General features: G+C 43.9%; 1 protein-coding gene across 2 annotated transcripts; it reads left to right on the top strand.

Moving 5' to 3' along the window:
- The first annotated feature begins 8,760 nt into the window (after positions 1 to 8,760).
- GJB7 (gap junction protein beta 7) lies at positions 8,761 to 19,130 on the top strand. Of its 2 annotated transcripts, XM_040350072.1 has the most exons (3): positions 8,761 to 8,976; positions 10,760 to 10,860; positions 17,989 to 19,130. In XM_040350072.1, exon 3 carries the CDS (start codon positions 18,008 to 18,010, stop codon positions 18,755 to 18,757), a length of 750 nt encoding a protein of 249 aa, XP_040206006.1. In that variant the 5' UTR covers positions 8,761 to 8,976; positions 10,760 to 10,860; positions 17,989 to 18,007; the 3' UTR covers positions 18,758 to 19,130. The 2 variants fall into 2 exon arrangements, with proteins under 2 accessions (XP_040206006.1, XP_040206005.1); XM_040350071.1 differs by lacking the exon at positions 10,760 to 10,860 and having other exon boundaries at positions 8,762 to 8,976.
- Positions 19,131 to 22,421: the final 3,291 nt, after the last annotated feature.

Genomic DNA, 22,421 nt, shown 5'->3' with positions numbered 1-22,421 from the left:
CTATCTTTGTGTGTTAGCTCAATTTCTAACAGGCAGCCGGCGCGGTCTTCTGTGACGTCACCTTCTTCTCCCCTCTTCGGATGTTGCCTCGTCGCCTCATGTCGATGTAATGATGGAAGCGCGCCTTGCATCCCATTTATATAGGCATCACCGTCCCATCATGCTCCGGTAGGTACCCACGTGGTGGGTGCACGTGGGTAGGCACCCACCACGTGGGTACCTGCCGGAGCATGATGGGACGGTGATGCCTATATAAATGGGATGCAAGGCGCGCTTCCATCATTACAGCGACAAGAGGCGACGAGGCAACATCGGAAGAGGGGAGAAGAACAGAAGAGAAGACCCTGACGTCACAGAAGACCGCGCCGGCTGCCTGTTAGAAATTGAGCTAACACACAAAGATAGCAGGCAGCCAGCGCTGAAGAAGGCGGCACCGGACATCTGCAGAAGAACCGGGGTTCGCCGAGTCAACAGCGGAGAGCGGCGAAGATAGAAGACCCCCGGAGAGCGGAGAAGCCCCCCCCCGGAGAGCGGAAAAAGAAGCCCCCCCCGGAGAGCGGAGAAGACCCCCGGAGAGTGGAAGAAGACCCCCGGAGAGTGGAAGAAGAAGCCCCCCCTGGTAATAGAGCTAATAAAGAAGACAGGGGGGGCCTCCGGAGCAGAATAATAAATTATTTTAAAAACCCTTGTGTTGTGTGTTTTATAACTTTTACTTTTTGCCTACAGTTGAATGGATAGGGGTACGATGTACCCCATATCCATTCACTTAGGGTGGGGGGCCAGTATCTGGGGACCCCCTTATTAAAGGGGACTCCCAGATTCCGATAAGCCCCCAGCCCGCATACCCCGACAACCAACGGCAAGGGTTGTCGGGAAGAGGTCCTGTCCTCATCAACATGGGGACAGGGTGCTCTGGGGTGGGGGGGCCCGCAGTGCGCCCCCCTGCCCCAGAGCAACCAACCCCCCCCATGTTGAGGGCATGCGGCCTGGCACGGCTCAGGAGGGGGGGCGCTCGCTCGTCCCCACTCCCTTCCTGACCGGCCGGGTAGCGTGCTTTGGATACGGGTCTGGTATGGATTGTAGGGGGACCCCCTACGTCGATTTTTCGGCGTGGGGGGGTCTCCTTACAACCCATACCAGACCTAAGGGCCTGGTATGCTCCTGGGGGGGAACCCATGCCGGTTTTGATTTTAAAAATTGCCGTGGAGTTCTCCCTCGGGAATGCATACCAAATGCCGTCGCTTGAATGGGCCTTTACAAGGTGTGACTAACTTTACACTTTGTAAAAGCAGCCCTAGTTTTACACCAGGCAAACTAACACTTACGGCGAAAAAACTAAGCACAAAAGCTTTGAGAATTTGCATACCAGAAGAGGCATTTCGACTCGAAATGTCCCCAGTGGCGGATGCGGTACTGCATCCTAAGATCCGGCAGTGTAAGTCCCTTACAGATGTCGGATCTTCTGCCTAACTTAGGAAAACTGCTTCTGAGGATCAGTTCCAAAGTTAGAACCAGAGATACGACGGCTTACGCCGGAGTATCTCTTTTGTGGATATGGCCCTTAGTCAGTTCACTCCCTCTGGGCCCTGATGCAACAGGAAGTATGAAGTAAACAATTTTCAGGGTTTGTGTAGGAGTTTCCCTTTAATAAATGGTCATATATCTATAAGGTGGTTGTAATCTGCCACAGGTTCATGAGCAGAGTCTCTTTGATGAAATGAGGTCCTTGAAGTATGGGTATCCTTGATCCTAAACTAGCTATGATGGGGCCCAGAGATGTTACTGTGTAGTAGCAACCCATCGAGGCTGAATGTGATAGATGTTGTACTTTCCCCAGAAAAGACCCTCTAACTGGTCAGGTGTAACGGTATCTGCATGCAGTATCTTTAGGTAAAGTGTCAGAGATTAGATGGGCTTCTGCCTGTTCACCAATTGGGCCGATACATTGGTCCAATGAAACAGGATGTCCTTACACAGGTTCTTCAATGTCTGCTGCAAGCTGTATGGTGCCCGACGGTAACTTGTAAGTCCCAGGAATCCAGCGATGACTTCATGGGTGTGCAGATAATATAAACCTGATCAGCAGTGTAGCGGACGCAGTAACTTCTCCTCACTGTCACATATGCAAGAAAACTGAGAAGGCAGCAGAAGCTAGTGTAATATCATTTATTGTGTTCTTTAAAAAGCTTTAAAATTCCACTTACACAATATATAGGCTTGTAAAATAAAAGCAGTCAGGCATGTACACTCCCTGGAACGCTCCTGCATTCCACCAACTGGATATTATAAAACTGGTAGCTCGGCTCAACGCACTTCGTTGAAAGGATGTCATCAGGATCTCCAGGTAAAAAAATTAGCAGCAGATTAAAAATATGTTTTGTAAGAAAACTATATAAAGTGAGGCCTGGATTTTGGGTTTACATAGACTTTATTAGGGTTGTATTGACAATTACAATTTGGAGTTCCCAAAAAAAATTAAATGGTGGGGGATACTTGGGGCCAAAACATACAAAGGCTTAGCACCTATAATCTATATAGGTAATATTATTCCGATACTAACACTGTGATCTGATTCTGTCATACTGTAAACTACAGCATGCACTAAAAATAAAAACATAGGTGTGCGCAGCCTATTGCATTAGGGTGTGCACCCCAAACAGAACCTCATGTATGTATATATATTATATATATATATATATATATATATATATATATATATATATATATACACAGGGCTCAAAATTTCAAGTCCTGAGCTACTAGCCAGGCCTCAAGAGTTACTCGTCACCAGTTGCCCCACCTAATTCATACACTGCCCTGCGCCTAATTGCACCCATAAACACGCCCTCGTAGATTATCTCATGGAATGACACTGTTAAATGTTTTATGCAGAATCAAGTTACAAAATTAAATATTACCAACAACAACTTTAACAAAATGGGACAGGGCACTGGGGTCAGACCAGAGGGACAAGGCACTGGGGTCAGACCAGAGGGACAGGGCACTGGGGGCAGACCAGAGGGACATGCCAGAGGGACAGGGCACTAGAACTGGGTCTCTTCCCCATTCTCTTGCTGTCTCCTCTGCAACTCCCATCCATCCTCTCTCTCTCCCATTCATCTCCTCATCAGGAGCCTGTGTGTGCGGCTCCACACTTGCATGTCCCCACTTCCCCTTTTATTCAGGCTGGCAGTGAGGAGAGGAGGTGCAGCACAGCGGGAGGGAGTACAATCCAGCGCTGAGATCCACACAACTGCACAGCCATTGACACCATAGCACAGCGCACACTGACAGCGCACAACATGCATTGAGACCAGTCTGTTCAGTGCTCAGGCTGAACTGCTGGACACTTACATAGAGCACAAGGAGAAGAAAACTGTACAAACTGGAAGGCTGCCGCTCTCATGTCAGGGCAACTTTCAGTGAGCGCTGCACCGGAGTGGTAATTTTCGCAATCCTCCACCTCACTCATTACTTTCTCCTCTCCAGCTACATTATTCGGGGGAGGGGGGGCAGGCTCAGAGAGGTCATACTGTCAGGTCCCATGGCTTAATGAGAATTCTAAGGAGAGCACCTGTGTACTGCTCTGCCTGTGCGCGGCTCACCAGACTACTTTTCCCGAGCATGCACCTTTCCTCTTCGGCCGCCAATCTCATCGGGACTCTAAGTGTAGGCACAGATTGGAGGGAGATTGGTCATGTAGCCCTGTCATCACTCGCCCCCAGCTTAAATCCACTCGCCAAATGCTAGTAGGCGAGTGGAAATTTTGAGGGCTGTATATATATATATATATATATATATATATATATATATATATATACATATACATACACACAAACACACACACAGAGCTTTGTGAAGATAGGAACAGTGATCTGGCTCTTCTCCCTGAAAATCTATAAAAAATAGCCAGAGTAGTAAGTAAAAGCAGCACACATTACACATTGTTAGGCAAACAGTTAGAGCCGGTTCACACTGGGGCGACCTGGGATCCGACTTTAAGTCGCCCCAAGTCACGCGGTAGAGAAAATGAATGGAAGTGAATGGGAGCCGTCTTAATGTACACTACTGAAGTCGCTCCGACTTCAGAAAAGGTTCCTTTACTACTTCAATCCGACTTCTAGGCAACTTGTACCCATTGATTTCAATGGAAGTCGCCCCTCAGAAGTCGGATCACTGTCTTAACTGAAGCAACAGTACAGGGAGGGGGGGGGGGGGGAGAGGCAAACCTCTCCCTCCCCCTCCCTCCCACAGAGCTGATTGTTGTTTGATTGGCCACTGGAAAGCCTCCTGTCCTGGAGGCGACTTGAAGTTGCCTTGTAAGTTGCCTGATGATTCATACTCAAGTTGTGTCCAAGTTGCCTCCCAAAGTCGTGCTGGAAGTCGTGTTGACCCTGTGTGAATGGTCTCTAAACCTTTTTCCAGCCAGTGTCATTAGTATGGTGTACAGTATTATCACCATTCACTGTATTGGTGTCACTAATGGTGTCAGTGTCAGTTCATGACCCTCCCATTCAGTGTCAGCACCAAATTGGCTGCTACCCTAACACAGTCCCATTATAATTCACAGGTCACTGCCATTACCAGTATAGTGTCATAGCTGCATACATTCCAATATATATATATATATACCACAGTTTGTAGATACTATACATTTCACACAAACCAATTAAAAATATACCTATCAGGATTTGTTTTACCAAAGACATGTAGCAAAATGCAGTTTGTCAAAGTCTATGAAGAAATTTATGGGATTTTTTTTTCAAATGTTTTGGTCTTTTTTCATATTTTATAAAATATTTCATATCATATTTATTTTATAAAAAAAAAAACAGAGGTGATCAAATTCCACCAAAAGAAAGATCTATTTATATAAATATAATTTGTTTACAGAGTTGCATGATCGCGCAATTGTGTATGGGCAAAAAAAGGTTGAACGAAATCAGCAGGATTCATTACACCAGAAGCCCTGGCGGAGTCCCCCCTTACACCGGAAGCCCTGGCGGAGTCCCCCCTTACACCAGATGCCATGGCAGAGTCCCCCCTTACACCAGAAGCCCTGGCAGAGTCCCAACCTTACACCAGAAGCCCTGGCAGAGTCCCCACTTTCACCAGAAGCCAAGTTGTCCCTAAGTGCTAGCTGGACAGGAAATCAACTGGGCATCTCCTGGAAGAGGGATAGAAGGGGACAGATGAGGGAGAGGGGGAGGGAGATGGGGGACTGCTTACTTACCAGAGGCTGGTATCTTGCAGCCACCACAGATCTTCCATCTGTTGCACCTTAAATCCCCCCCCCCCACACACACATCCCTTTTCTCAGGTAAAGTCTGCACACTAGAATTGCAGTGTGGGCGGGATAGACACTAGGGATAGGGGTGGGAGGGGGCGGACCGGATCGAGCCCTTTCTCCTCTTCTGTTCGTGGAAGGGAAGAAGGGGCATTTTGATTGCTCTGCACTGTTTTAGATGCTTTGACACAGGTGCAGACAGCAGCTCTAGCTTCTCCAGATATGGATGGTTGGCAAACCCTGCAGGAGGGAGGTTGCCAGAAGGGGCACATGTAAAATTCTCCCTCCTAGATTTTGCCTTACTCCCCGTTAGGTGCCGCTGACCTCGGCACCGGTAAAAGCAGAAGAGGCAGGCGGAGTGCAGCTGTATCACTCCGAGCCTATAGTAAGGGGAACAATAGAGGCAGCATCGGAAAAGTCCTTCTCATAGGTCAATCTATATTTTAAAAAATTGTAATACAATTACCAAAATAGTCCCACTTGTAGCTTTGTCACTGCCAGTGAGTGTCCATTGGTGGAGCAGGCAGTTTCACCAGAAAAGAGTGCTGGTTGGCAGGGGGTGATTAAAGTGTGCCCAGGCAAACCCGGCACACCCTGTGTGCACGCCTATGACTATAAATATATAACAGAACTCCACAGCTTTTGTTTTAGACTATTTTATATCATTTATGTTTAAACAGGTTCAGCCTGCAGAGTGATCTTTCGGTAATGAGGGAAAACGAATCACCAGATGGCTTCTTAGACATTGTACACACTTGGGGATTTCAGTTTCTGAGTAAATTGCAACTACTACATGGCTTAAAGTAGAACTAGGGATAAAACATTTTTTATCTGTAATTTTAGAGTAAGGAAGGATATTAACCCCTGTCAGTTTTTTTTTGTTTTTTTTTTTTGCCGTCCGTATCCCATCTTGGAGAATTTTCTTCTCTTCCCACCCCATAGTCACAACATGAAATGAGAGTAAATCCCTCCTAAGGGAACTAGTGTCCCTATTGGAAGATTCACCCTCTATTTCTGTTCTGGTCACAACTCAAAACGTTGGTCACCAAGACAAATAGAGAGGGTGAATCTCCCTAACTGGGACACAGACAACAATGAGAAACACACAGGGGTTCTAATTTCTCTCCATTCCCTCCAAATTTAAAAAAACAAAACAAATTGCGATTATTCTTACTTTAAAGTAAATGACCTACCTCCTAAGGTGTTTAAATCACACTCAGCCTTTGATATAATCAGTGGCCCAGATTCTCAAAGACTTACGACGGCGTATCTCCAGATACGCCATCGTAAGTCCGAATGGCCGCCGTCGTATCTATGCGCCTGATTCATAGAATCAGTTACGCATAGATTTGGCCAAGATACGAGCGGCGTAAGTCTCCTACGCCGTCGTATCTTGGGTCGCATATTTACGCTGGCTGCTAGGTGGCGCTTCCGTTGATTTCCGCGTTGAATATGTAAATGAGCAAGATACGCCGATTCACGAACGTACGTACGCCCCTCACAATTAGTTATGCCGTTTACGTAAGACATACGCCGGCGTAAAGATAAAGCTGGTCTCTAGGTGGCGCAGCCCATGCAAGGTATGGACGTCGGAACAAGCGTATCTTTTTACGTCGTTTACGTAAGTCGTACGTGAATGGGGCTGTATGTAGATTACGTCCACGTCAAAGGCATTGAGCCGGCGTATCTTTGGGCATAAATACGACGTCATACTGAGCATGCGCGCTCATGCGCCGTTTGTTCGGCCATGCATCTACACGGGGTCACGCTTAATTTAAATACAACACGCCCACGACCTGCCTACTTTGAATTACGCGCGCTTACGCCGGCCGATTTACGCTACGCCGCCGTAACTTAGGACGCAAGTGCTTTGTGAATACAGCACTTGCCTCTCTAAGTAGCGACGCCCGCACAACGTAAAGCCGCCCTACGTGAATCTAGGCCAGTATGTTTTGCGAATGTTGATGATATATATATATATGAATATATATATACACCGTATTTATCGGCGTATAACACGCACCCTAACTTTAAGAGGGAAGTTTCAGGAGAAAAACTTTCCATAGCCCCCTGCGTATAACACGCAGGCACAGTTTACCCTCTATTTTCAGGGTAAAAAAGTGAGTGTTATATGCCAATAAATACAGTATATATCCACACACACACTCACCGGCCACTTTATTAGGTACACCTTGCAAATTTCCCATTACACCACATCCCAAAGGTGCTCTATTGGATTGAGATCTGATGACTGTGGAGACCATTAGAGTACAGTGAACTCATTGCCATGTTCAGGAAACCAGTAGTGAGGTGATTTGAGCTTTGTGACATGGTGCATTATCCTGCTGGAAGTAGCCATCAGAGGATGGGTACACTGTAGTCATAAATGGATGGACATGGTCAGCAACAATACTCAGGTAGGCTGTAGCATTTAAACGATGCTCAATTGGTACTAAAGGGCCCAAAATGTGCCAAGAAAATATCCCCCACACCATTACATCACCACCAGTCTGAACCGCTAATACAAGACAGACTGGATCCATGCTTTCATGTTGTTTATGCCAAATTCTGACCCTACCATCTTAATGTCACAGCTGTAATCGAGACTCATCAGACCGCACTGATAGGTGGCAGTGGTGGGCACTGATAGGCGGCACTGATGAGCAGCACTGGTGGGCACTGATAGGCGGCATGGATAGGCAGCACTGATGGGCAGCACTGACTGGCATCACTTATGGGCACTGATTGGTGGCATGATGGGCACTGCTGGGGCTTTCCTGTAATCAGTGCACTGACGATCAATGCCCTGATTACCTGCCCAGGTCTCCTCTACCAGGAGATGCCGCTGATCGGCACTCCTTGCCACACACTGTCAGTGTGAGGTGAGGAGAGCCGATTCACGGCACTTCTGTATTTACACGTGACCGGCTGTGACAGCTCTGATTGGGGTCGCACCATGTCCTAGCAACACGGCACTGCCACAATCGTCACACTGCGCGCCCCCAAGCGATAGCAGCTGTTTTGGGGTGCCTTCATATGACATCCTCCCAGAAAGAGAGCTGCACTGTCCCTCTGTCAATTGATGGTGGGCGGGCGGCAATCGGCTGGAGATGGTTGTGCATAAAAATGCCAGTAGATCAGCAGTTTTTGAAATACTCAGACCAGCCCGTTTGGCACCATTAACCATGCCACGTTTAAAGTCACTTATATCCCCTTTCTTCCCCATTTTGATGCTCAGTTTGAACTTCAGCATGTCATCTTCACCACGTTTAGATGCCTAAATGCACTGAGTTGCTGCCATGTGATTGGCTAATTTAGCAAATTATGTTACCAAGCAATTGAACAGGTGTACCTAATAAAGTGGCAGGTGAGTGTATGTGTATATTGCTATACACATGAACTAAGTTTATTGTGTGCAGAGCTCTTATTTATACAATACACATGCAAGCTAGGATATTGTTGATGATGATCCAGCCTCCTTTCTTCTATGCTTTCATACTAAACAGAGGTGTTTCTCTCTCTGACTAATACACAAAACAAATGATCAGGTTACACTTGTTCAACTCGCCTTAGATACTGGTTGCTCTGTAACACACACAAGGAAAGCTGCGCAGAGGAACTGGCATCAGAATGAATATTTAATGCAGCATCTAGATGCTCTAGGCTTTACGTCTTCAGTCGCACTACAGGTAGGTGCAATTACTGAGCCTAAATTGGCTTTTTGTAGACATTTTTTATGTAGCTGAATATGATAGGATACAGAATGTACATAAATATGTAGGTCTCCATGCAGTGAGCCATACCCACTGGCATGTTCATTTTTTCTGTAAGTGATGCCGTTGTATATTACTTGCATTATCCAGATTTTACTGAATAAGGAATGAGGAATGATGAGCAATTTTTTATTTTTTTTACGGATGAGTCATTATAGTGTGGCATTATCAGGCTTATTCACTTAGATGAATGAGTAGCGCTGGATTTTTTCTATCTATACCTTATCAAAGTTGAAAACTGGATAACAATTTCCAGACCATCAGAATCAGTTTTTGTATTGTGAGTCTTTTCATTTGCTGTACGTTCTTAAATGACACTATGTTTTTTTTTCCAGCAATTTGAGCATTAAGTATACATTTTTATTGCCTCTGGGTTCCTCAGTGTACATCCAAATGAAGCCTGACAGTGTTGAAGTATTACTGGGGTTATACAGAAGTAGCAGGAAGAGCAAAGATGATCAGTAAAAGATGAATTCTAATCAGATGACTTATATTTGCTCATTTTACATTGTCCCCCCCTGTTCACACGATCCGAAAATCGGTTGACGGATCTTTTGCATGGTAGTCACATATGTAAAATAGAGAGGTTACTAAAGTGACGAAAATTCTCGTACAACAAAATAAAAAAATGGAAGTGATGTCACGTGTTGTAGTGTATTTCTATTGTATTTTCGGACGACAACTGTACTGATTAAATGAAAATTGTACTAACTGGTATTATACAAGAAAGATTTTCGTGTTTGTCTGATCGAATAATATCGGGTGAACTGTCGTAATCAGCTCTTGAAAGCTGTGTACTAACAATCTGCTTATCGTATGATCGCTTCGAAAGCAGTATTTTTCGTCCGTTTTCAGATCTTGTGTACGGACTATTATTAAATATATTCATGTTTATGTATGCACTGGTTACTTATGAGGTAATTTCAAAAGGCAAATGCAGAGACTCATACCGTGTTTCCCCCAAAAATTAGCTCGGGTCTTATATTAATTTTGGCAACAAAAGACACAGTAGGGCTTATTTTCGGGGTAGGTCTTACCATGGAGTGGTGCTCTCTTCTCTGCCCGCCAGACAGGAATCCCCAGTGTGAACTGAGTTAAAATGCTTGTAAAATCCTATAATCCACCCTATTACAGTAGTATATAATGTACAATGTGTGTGTTTCTGTAATATAATTGTGCCAAATACCTTTGTTATAGGGCCGCTCTGCGCTTCTGTGACCCACTGGAGCTCTCTTACCCACAATTATATTACAGAAAGACACACACTGTACATTATATACTACTGTAATAGAGTGAATAATAGGATTTTACAAGCATTCTAAACTAGGGCTTATTTTCGGGGTAGGGCTTATATTGCATATTGCCCATTAAAATGAATAGGCTGCCTATATGCACAACACAAGTTGCAATAATGTGAACCTAACCTTTACATACATGACAGTGTAAAAAAAATGTTAATCTACATTCCATGCGGAGTGGGTAGGGGCAACTATGGAACAGTAAAGATATCAGCCATGTGAATCCCGAACGTAAAATACCAGCAGTAGGTCAGCAAACTCTATAATAATCTGCAGATCAGTTTCCTGTTATATTTACCGTATGTGCTAAGGAATGCATTATTGCCAAAGAAATATTGCAAAAGAAAAGTCTGAGTAATTTAATCAATTCTTTCCAGTCATTTTCAGTTTCTCTTTAACAGCTCATATTTTTAAATGTAGCTTCTGAAGTAGTACAAAATAGCTGATTTTCCTGACCTGATAACACAGAAAGAGAAATATTTAAAAACTGCAGAGACGGAAGGTAACTAAATAAATGTTTGAGCCTTATTCTTTTGTATTTTACTGTTAGCAGCTGTTAGCAGATATGGGAGAAACAGATTTCGCAAAAAAAAAAAACGACAGATTCCACCATCTGCAAAATTTTAAAGAAGCTCTGATATTTGCTTGAAAAAAAAAATCTACCCTTTTTTTATTTTATTTAAATTTATTCAGCAGGTGTGGATAGTTTTTTTTTTTTATATTCATTTTTTTGTTCTTTAATTTGAAAACTCACTGAAATGTCACCTTCCTTATTGACTCCAAAGCATTTCTCCAAACTGGCAAAACTAAAAATCAAAATTTTTATGCTGTTTTAGCAAAAAGTTAATTACGGAAACATAGTTCTGAAATAGATAATATAGAATATATATCCTATACTTGTAATCTTAAGCACCACAACATTTAAAATATGTCCTTTTTCCTGGGAATGTCCGGATCTCCATCCCTTATTTAGTGCCTTTGCAAATGCATGTTTAACAGGACCTTAAATCTGAAGATATCACCCATTCTTAACTCAGTAGTAGTTTCCCTAGTAAGCCTATTGCAACTCAGTTGTGCCCCTGCATACACCACTGCACTCCCATAAAGTGATTGTAAACTTTAAGGTCCCTTAACGTGATTGTAAACAATAACCTTGTAAAACAACCCATTCAGTTTAAAATAGAAATGAAAGGCAAAACATTTTTGTATAGATATAAAAAAAAAAAAAGATTATAAATCCCTTTTTTCCCTTTTTATAAGTGATCACATTCACCCGGTTCTCAGCTGCATAAGAGCTGGGGGGAGGAGAAGCAGCAGCAGCATACTGAGCTTGCCAGTGAATGGCTGTGCAGCGGGGGCTTGTCAGGACAAGTTTGGTCATTGGAGAAGAGAAGGCTGAGCTCCCAGCATACCTAGAAAACTGACCACATTGTGCTCTCCTGCTTGGTGTGGTCAGTATTTATTACGAAAGCAAGAGGACTGACAGGAACACCAGGGATTTAACATAAAGGAAGCAATACAAATAGAACAGGATACTTTTTCATAGAAGTACATGGTACAGTGGGTACATATCAGAAATATGATGTGTTGGGGTAACAAACGCTTTAAATAAAGAAATATCAGGCTCACAATCCCAGTTAGCGATATAAGCCTTCCAGACGTCTGCCTCTAGTAAAGATAATGCCGCGTACACACGGTCGTTTTTTGTGATGAATAAAAACGTAATTTTTTCTCATGAAAAAAAACGACGTTTAGAAAAACGACATAAAAAATTGAAGCATGCTCGAATTTTTTTTTTTGTCGTTTTTCAGAAGACATAAAACAAAATTTTCCCCACACACGGTCATTTTAAATGAAGTTTTTAAAAATTTCGTTTTTTTTCATCACATATTGGTAAATGTACATAATGTAGTAACTCATAGAAACCAGAAATCAAAGACATTTTAGCTGATCATACTCCAGCAAACTGACATTTAATTGGCTGCTATAGGTTACCTACACTTTTCTAGGTAAATATATTTCTGAAGATGCTATTGACATGAAATTTTCACCACATGTTGATAACAATCCATGCAATTTATACATACAAAGAACCCAAAACAAATAAGTTCAGAAATAAGGTTGTGTGTAATAAAATGGAATAACACAGGGAAAAAAGTATTGAATACGCTAACTGAAATTGATTTAAAACTTCATACAAGGGGGCGTATCCAAGATGGTGTCAAAAGCAGACGTGTGATTCCTGTGCCCTCGATTTCGACCATAATCCTGCCTAATATCCTGGTGCAGACTGCCTGGACAAGCGTGATCCTATCTCCCTAACTTTTGCTGACCCAATGGGTGATGACCAAGGGTGGGAACGCCAAGTCTAAGCACCGCTCGATCGACACTGTGAGAACAGCAGCTTCGGAGGCCCAGTTAGCATTGCCAGCCTGCCACATGGCGACCCAGACAGATCAGGCCGCCTAACAAGCTGGACTCTCTCACACAGGCAATTACTGACTCCTGGACATCAGTAATGTCAAAAATTGTGCAGACCGAGATAGGTCTAATTCGTAAAGACATGGATCGTTGCCGGGAGCAGGTCACGGAGGCTGAGCACCGGGTGTCTTCCCTAGAGGGTGGACAGAGGGAACACAATGCTGATTTACACACCTTGAAGGTAAAGGTAAAATATCTTGAGACCAGAGCGGAAGACGCTGAAAACCGTAACCGGTGCAATAATCTGCGAGTTATTGGCCTCCCTGAGGGATCCAAGGGGTCTGATATGACCGTCTTCACTGAAACCCTGCTGCGCTCACTTCTGCCACAGGCCAAGCTTACAATACACTTCTTGGTGAAGACGGCACATCGCATGCCGGCGGCCCAGGGAGCATTGGGGGCCTATTTTTTGATACAGCAATGTTTATATAAGGATGCTTTAAGGTGTGTCAATTACATGTCGTCTTTCCTATTAGAAAAGTTAAGTTTTGGGTCTATCTCGTATCTATGGTACTTTACAAAGTTCTATCCGGTCTGATGGGGCGGCACTATTAGGTTAGAATCCTCCTCAATCTATGCAATGCAGTTGACTATGACCCACTATAATATAGTCTCGTGGAATATGAGGGGTATTAATTCCCCAATTAAACGCTCACTAGTGTTCCAGTTTTTGAACGTTCAGGCTCCGCATGTCTGTATTCTACAGGAAACCAATCGGATTAGCAGCATGACCCTGACCCTAAAAAAAGCAGTGGGTGGGACATCACTACCACTCCACGTACTCCAACTTTGCTAGGGGAGTTAGTATCTTGGTTAAAAAGTCCCTGCCATTTAGACTGCGGCACCTTGTATTGGACCCAGATGCACGTTATGTTATCGTACATGCTCTAATTTAATGTCTTAATGTTACTTTAGTGGGGGTTTACCTACCTCTACCAGCATCTGTCAGGCTGTTACATAAAATTGTGGCACAAGTGGCCGACTTTGCAAATGATAATATCATTATTCTGGGAGACCTTAATATGGTCTCCCGGGGGCCACTTATCCATGGAATTAAGGTCATGGGCAGAGACGTATGGGCTGACCGATGTGTGTAGCTGGAGGCACCCGGGTGTTCGAGCCTACACCTGCCACTCGGCAACCTATAAGACGCTTTTGCTTTTGATCTGGCCTATGCAGGGGGACTGTCCTGACTATCCAGGATCAGGGAGTTCTCTATCCTACCAAGGGGAAGTTCTGATTATGCCCCCTGTTGGTGCAGCTCTGGGTGTCGGGGCGTTTCTCACTTGGTATATGCAGGTTTTGGATATCTGACACTGCTATTGATGCCGAGTATAGGGGACACCTGGCAGACTTCTGGACCTCTAATCCTGGAACTGCACCGGGTCCCATTGTATGGGACTTCTTTAAGGCGACCACACCTTGCTCATACGTAAGACCAGAGGGAATAGGCGGGAGGAGTTAGTATGGGCTGAGGCTGCCACTGCGGAATAGGCGTGTCAGTACATACAGACCAGATATCCAGAGACTATCAGGAGCTGCAGTGCCTTACTAGATCTGTACTATTGATTCGTACAACCTTGACTAAAAAGAGACTTCTCCACCAGACACAGAGGATTTTTGAGCAAGGGAAAAGAATGGGAGACTGCTGACATGGTTAGCCAGGGAACAGATGGCTACTGTTAGTATTCCTCAGATCTGCGACCCTCAGGGCACTGTCCTAACTGACCGTCAACAGATTAATGAGTGCTTTGCAGCATACTACCGAACTCTCTACCCATCCCGAGTGACTTATTATACTGATCATCTGCACAGGTACCTTGCTGACATAGATTTCCTGGTTCTAACCTCAGTCTACCATCAGGGCCTGGACTCGCTTATCACCCTGATAGAGGGAAAAAAGATTCTAAACACCCTTCAGTCGGGTAAGACTCCAGGTCCTGCCGGGATCCCCGTGGAATTTTATAAGTCTTATGCTGAAGAACTTCTTCCAAGCTTGCAGAATTTGTTTCTAGAGGTGGATGAGGCAGTCCCACTTGCCGATTCTATGGGTGTTGCGGTGATCATTGTGATACTGAAACCGGGTAATGACCCTAATCTGTGTTCCTCCTTTCGCCCTATCTCATTATTGAACACAGATGCAAAACTTTTAGCAAAGAATTTGGCCAATCGGTTAAATAATGTAAATAATTACGGCATTGGTGCACCCGGATCAGTCCGCGTTTATGCCTGGCAGGGGCATGGACATTAACATCAGCCGATTACACACACACACACACACACATGGTCCTGGCTGGTCGGGATCGCACTGGGGTGGTGGCCGCTCTCGATACAGAGAAGGTCTTCAACTCGGTTGAGCGGGTCTCTCTCTGCAAGGTTCTGACTAGCTTTGGCCCTCGTTTTATAACCTGGATCCAACTAGTCTATGCACATCCCAAGACCAGGGTCAGAACGAATACCACTCTGTCCGACTCATTCCCCTTTGGTAGGGGGACGCATCAGGGATGCCCTTTGTCCCCGGGGTTGTTCGCTTTGGCGATAGAACCCCTGGCTATTCTCCTTAGTGCAGACCTGGGGAGTTCGAGGAATCTCAGTGGGACCTATAGTCGAAAAAAATCTCCCTGTACGCAGACGACGCTCTCCTTTTTTTTGGCGGATGCCACATCGTCACTCTAGGCAGCTCTTGAGATCATTGACCGTTTCAGCCACTTTTTGGGGGTGTGCGCGTATAGGTACCACTAATGATATGTACTTGGAGTGTAATAGCACGCCCCTTCTTGCACTGTTTGCGAATAGGGGGCCTGGAGGTCCCTTACGTTGACACTGGTGGGTCGGGTGAATTTACTAAAAATGGTGTTCCTGCCTGAAGTTATTTTTATTGTTTTGGAACACTCCCCTAGCTATTCCGGAGTCATTCTTTTGGAGACTGGAGGGGCTGGTGGTGTCCTTCATTTGGGCTGGTCGGACCCCCCGACTGGCCAGATTCACTGTACAGCTGCCAATGTCGCGGGGAGGTTTATCCTGGAGGCAGCGCTTTTGGGATCTTATGCTGCTCTGAGCAAACAGCTTCGACAACAGGACCAACGAGGGTACCCCTGCTAGTGTGTATACGGGCTAGAAGCATATATAGAGCAGTTTCCCGAACCTGTCATATTGGAGTCTGACACGATTGAACTCCTCACCTCGAGAGAATTAGAGGGAAGACAGCGGCTAACCCATCACCATCTATCCATAGCTTATGAAACAAGGTCTAACCGCCTATATCAGTTTTGGAGAATGGAAATACCAGAGCTGACGGAGGAGAGCTGGGAGGAATGTGTGTCCACATATATCTCCTCTGTGATATTGGCAAAAGACCGGTTTATTCAGATAAAGTTCCTGCATAGGGTCTACTACACCCCACAGCGATTAGCCAATATATAAACACAGGCGTAAATGAAGTGTACGAGATATGGAGTACCCTCCGGTACCTTTATACATATAGTATGGTCCTGCCCTCAAATTGAGATTTTCTGGGAGTTGGTGACCAGGGCCCTGAGTCAGCTGTGTAATATCCCAATTCAACCGGCAGCAGTTTTAATTTATCAAGTCATCTGGAGGATATAGAGGCAGATAGGTACACTAAACTCTTCCTCACGTTTTCCCTCTTTTATGCCAGAAGAGAGATACTACTGAGGTGGAAATCTCCTGCCCTCCTCCCCTACGCTAGATGCTTGGATAACAACCATTAACTCAGTACTTTCTCTTTATTAACTTACGAGAGCAGGAACTGTCCACCCAAATTTGATAAGGTGTGGTCAACCCGGATAGATGCATATGGTTCTCATGATTAAAAGAAGTGAGTAAGCTCAGGGTATTATGATCAAGGTGTCTTATGTCTCTGTATCGTCATCCTCTCACCTCCACCCCTCATCCCCTTTTTCTTTTCTTTTCTTCCCCTCATCCCCACCCTGGGTCTGTACTCCTTGACTTATCCTTCCCTTAAACTGTAGGTTAACACTATAGATGTTCTGTACCTATCATGGTGGAATGCTTATGAATAGTGATCAAAGGACTTAGTTGGACTAACCCTGTAAAGAATATGTGAAGTGTCATTAGTATATATGCTGTTATAGATGTAATACTTGATTTTTTTAATAAAATTACTTGTTGTATTTACCTTGATACACCTTTGATAAAATGTTTACTGTTAAAAAAAAAATACTTTGTACAAAATCCTTTGTGGGTAATGACAGCTTCAAGATGCCACCTGTATAGAGAAGCTAGTCACATGCATTGCTCAGGTGTGATTTTGGTCCATTTTCCACACAAACAGCCTTCAAATCTTCTATGAACTCTGATGTTCGGTTCTTTCCATAGATTTTCTATTGGCTTAAAGTCAGGTGATTTCTGCCATTCTAGCACCTTTGTTTTCTTTGAAACCAATTGAGAGTTTCCTCGGTTTTGTGTTTGGAATCATTGTCTTGCTGAAATTTCCACCATTGTTTAATTTTTATCCTTTATCCTTCAATTGCATGAAGTTTGCCAGTACCGTATGCTGAAAAATAACCCCACACCATGATATTCCGACCTCCAAACTTCACTCTTGGCATGGTGTTTTTAGGGTGATGTGCAGTGTCATCTTATCTATTTGTTTCTTTGTATGTTTGGATTGCATAAGTTGTTACCGACATGTGGTGAAAATTTTATGTCAATAGCACCTTTAGAAATATATTTACCTAGAAAAAGGGGGCCGTGTTCAATACTTACTTTACCCGCTGTATTCACACTACTCAAAGATCTTCACTGTGAGGCTCATTGAGATCCTACTGCAGAAGTCTGTTTTTTTTTGAGAATCTCTATTCATTCCTATGGAGAGGGTGTCTATCATATATTCCATTGGTAGATGGCCTGTTTATAGGTATAAATGGAGAGTCTTCTCCAAGTTGAGGACTTCTTGGATTGGAACAAATGCAGTGACTGGACTGCACCCAATGGATCACCAATGATCTTGGAGGTAAGTATTACATTCTGAGGGGTTAATGGGAAGAAAGGTAATTTAAATGATAACTATGCTAAAAGTACAACTATCCTTTAAAAAAAAAACTCAGAATAAAGAAAGCTACATTTTGAGAATTTCTGTTAAGCATATTTCTCTTTAATTTCACAGACATCGTCCGTGCAAAGACATGAGCTGGACTTTTTTAAGAGACATTTTAAGCGGCGTCAACAAATACTCAACTAGTATTGGAAGGGTCTGGCTGTCAGTTGTCTTCATATTTCGACTTCTGGTGTATGTGGTTGCTGCAGAAAATGTTTGGAAAGATGAGCAAAAAGAGTTTGAATGCAACATCCGACAGCCAGGGTGTGAAAATGTCTGCTTTGATTACTTCTACCCCATTTCACAAGTCAGACTGTGGGCTCTTCAGCTAATAATGGTGTCTACACCCTCACTTCTTGTGGTTCTCCATGTGGCATATCGGGAAAGTAGAGAGAAGAGGCACAACAAAAAGCTCTATGTGAACCCAGGAAGCATGGATGGTGGCTTATGGTGTACATATGTCATCAGTCTTCTATTTAAAACAGTGTTTGAGTTTGGTTTCCTGATACTTTTCTACATGTTATATGGGGGGTTTAGTGTTCCACGGATGGTGAAGTGTGATATGGAACCTTGCCCTAATCTCGTTGACTGTTACATCTCCAAACCTACAGAGAAAAAGATTTTCCTCTATTTTGTAGTAGTTACTTCAGGACTCTGTATTATACTTAATATCAGCGAGCTGATGTACCTCATCTTTAAATATTTTTCAAAATGCTGTTTGAAAAAATATGCGCAAAGACTGACTACGTCACAGTGTGACTGTAAGAATCATCACCATATAAATGATCAGGAAAGTACATCTCACTTACAGCCAACATCTAATGATTCTGAGCAATAGCCTACAATCACATTAAATATATGTAAGCCGATATAGACTATACCAAGGTCACTCAGAATTTCTACAAGCTTTTTCAAACATAACTTGTTTTATTAGGAACAAGCTTAAAACTGAAGCGTAGGCAAAAACGTTATCAAGTTCTGGCACTGAAACTGACAGTCAGGGCTTGAGCACAGCGATCACACGGTTTGCTTACTGTGCAGCTCCTCCATTCAGATAACATCTTGTATTCTTTGCAAAGGATACAAGGCTTTCTATGATCGGACAAGGGGAGCATGAACAATCTCACATTGACCTATCACAAAACGCTTTGGGCTAGATTCAGGTAGCTGCGCTTGATGTTACGGCGGCGCAGTGTATCGTATTTACGCTACACAGCCGCAACTTACAGGAGCAAGTGCAGTATTCACAAAGCACTTGCTCCGTAAGTTGCGGCGGCGTAGCGTAAATGGGGCCGGCGTAAGCGTGTTTTATGCTAATGTGTGATGACATGACGTGATTGACGTGTTTTACGAACGGCGCATGCGCCATCCGTGTACATATCCCAGTGTGCATTGCTCCCAAGTACGCCGCAACGACGTATTGGTTTCAACGTGAACGTAAATTACGTCCAGCCCTATTCGCGAACAATTCAAATTTCGAAGCGGGAACTACGTCTATACTTAACATTGGCTGCGCCACCTAATAGCAGGAGCAATGTTACGCCAAAAACGCCTTACGCAAACGACGTAAAAAACTACCGCCGGGCGCACGTACGTTTGTGAATCGACATAACTATGTAATTTGCATATTCTACGCCGAAAACAACGGAAGCGCCCCCTAGTGGCCAACGTAATATTGCACACAATTCTACGCCGCCGCATTCAAGTTACGTCAGCGGAGGAAGCCTATTTTTGGAGCGTATCTGCCTTTGAGAATCTGCGTAACGATACGCCGACGCAGATTTGAAATTACGGCGGCGTATCTGGAGATACGCCGCCGTAATAGCTTCCTGAATCTACCCCTTTGTATTCTTTTAAAAGAATACAAGGCGAGTGACCTGCTTTGATCACTATGCTCCAGCTGTCAATTTCACCTCCAGAACTTCAGTGGCTACATCACCACCAAAAGTAAAAATTTGCAGGAAATAAGCAGCAGCCACACATCATTACAGATACCTAGCTATAGCTAATGTCCTAATAAATTTTTTGCCACAAGTTAGTTTTAATAAAATGTATGCAATTTTTTATTGTAGCACTTATACATCCAGAGAAGAGCTGAATTTTTTTCCAGTATATGTACATTTCAATAGAACAATGGAAAATAGATGGGCAGATCTTGGGGGGGGGGGGGTTGGTAAGTTGCAATAAAGCTCAAAGGGCTGGAAGGAGACTCCGCAATGAAGGCAATTAATGTAGAACACCTAACTTTATGTGCACCTACACTTATAGTTTTCTCTAAAGCTGGGTACACCATTTCGGTTAGTGTGTATAGCAGTCTATCTGGCCAATCTAGCGACCGTCTTTTGTCACATGGACATGCAGGAAACGCCAGCATCTGGTCAGTGCTTGTAGCTAATGGCTGCAAGAGCTGATCAGTGTATTCTGGTGGGGGGGGGGTCCTCTTGTCAGAATACATTAGCACACTGGGGGAAATTGCAGCACCAACATTGCTTGTGTTGGTACAGCGAGTTGTCAGTTTTTTTTATAGTTTAACCCGCTGGGTTGAACAAAAAAAATCTTGCAGTGTGTACACAGCTTTAGTCATTCCCACAAATACCTGTTGAGCCTTCCAGTGAAGTCCACCTAATGCAGCTTCCTGTGATGACGTGAAAACAATGCTGAACTGCTCCTGCGTTCAGGGCAGAGCTGCCACTCACATGTAGGCAGTTCCGGCTTGCACTATAGTGGGATGGATACATGTTGCAGGGGGCGTGGCTTTAGACAATGTTACTGCTTATTGACAAGCCAGCAGTTTGTTAATCAGAACCTGACCTGTCCTACTCCTGCCTGCTGTTTTCTGTATTGACAGCACTGACTCTGTTGCTAACATTCTCCCACTGTGAGCAGCAGTGTCTGGGAAGGGGTGTGTCTAAGACATTAAAGTGGTAGTAAAATGCATTTTTTTTTAACTCTGTAAGACAATGGCATAATGTGCTTGTATGCATTGCAATGAAAAATTTACCTTAGAAAAAAGTCCTCCAGTGGCGTGCTGTCACTGCTGAAGAGGCTTCCATCTTCACCCGGTCTTCTCTCCTGGTTCGCATCCTCCAGCCGTCTAAAGGGATGGCATGGGTGCCATCCCTTCAGAGTACATGCGCTGGTGCCTTACCATAGGCTTACCTGTAGGTACAAGATAAAAAAAAAGGGTTTACTTCCACTCTAATGAAGGAAGATTTGGCTCACTAAGGGATGTTAAAGGAAGGTTTTTGTTTACTTGACAAGACTTTGTATTTCATAGTAATTAGATTTAGTACAGGGGTGCCTTTTAAAGAGCGAGGGCCACTTAAGCGACTTAGTAACCAGTTGCTGACCACAATGAGTGGAGCGGGCGAATGACAGGTCCATGTCCAACCTGCATATGCAGAGCAGACACAGACATGGCTCACTCTACTCTATGGGCCCAGATGGAATAGGACAGATCCCCCCCCCCTTTTTTTTTTGTGGATCGGATTGGAGGTAGGTGGGTGTATACGGCCACAAGTCCATTTACATCTGTTGCTCAATAGAGGTGAACGGAGGGTCAGATTAGGTCAGACCGATCATGCCAAAGGGGCCTAAGGCTGCATTCACACTGACGTGTTGTGGTTTACCTGCACTGAAGGTGCAGCGCAGTACACTTGTGGCTTTCCTGTGGGTTAGCTGCACTTTGCCTAAGGCTGGATTCACACCTATGCATTTTTGCTGCTTTTTGCATTTTGCAGATTTGCACTACAGACTGTGTTCCATAGGAAACCATGTAAAATGGACTGTAGTGCAAATCTGCAAAATGCACTATAACTGCATAGGTGTGAATCTAGCCTGATGCCGCGTACACACAATCATTTTTCAGCATGAAAAAAAAACATAGTTTTTCAGCATGTCTAAAAAACTACGTTTTCCCAACTTCATCATTAAAATGATGTTGCCTACACACCATCGTTTTGAAAAAATGATCTAGCAAAGCGCGGTGACGTAAAACACGTACAAAGGCACTTTAAAGGGGAAGTTCCATTCGAATCAGCTTTAGCTGATTCCGTGTTAGTAAAAGACGATTCACGCTATTTTGTCTGTTACAGCGTGATGAATGTGCTTACTCCATTATGAACGGTAGTTTTACCAGAACGAGCGCTCCCGTCTCATAACTTGCTTCTGAGCATGCACAGGTTTTTTTTGTCGTTTTAGCCCACACACAATCATTTTTTACAACTTGAAAAACGACATTGTTTAAAACGAAGTTAAAAAAATGCAGCATGTTCGAATTTTTTTTTTGTCGTTTTTCAGAACCATTACAAGGTGATGAATGTGCTTACTCCATTATGAATGGTAGTTTTACCAGAACGAGCGCTCCCATCTCATAACTTGCTTCTGAGCATGCACAGGTTTTTTTTTGTCGTTTTAGCCCACACACGATAATTTTTTACAACTTGAAAAACGACATTGTTTAAAACGAAGTTAAAAAATGCAGCATGTTCGAATTTTTTTTT

This window comes from Rana temporaria, chromosome 4 (assembly GCF_905171775.1).
Source record: "Rana temporaria chromosome 4, aRanTem1.1, whole genome shotgun sequence".
Lineage (NCBI taxonomy): Eukaryota > Metazoa > Chordata > Amphibia > Anura > Ranidae > Rana > Rana temporaria.
This window is presented reverse-complemented; position numbering and strand designations above follow the sequence as displayed.

Bases quoted from the DNA above. Each gene is read 5' to 3' on its own strand.
- GJB7 (XM_040350072.1), top strand. From the start codon at position 18,008: ATGAGCTGGACTTTTTTAAGAGACATTTTAAGCGGCGTCAACAAATAC.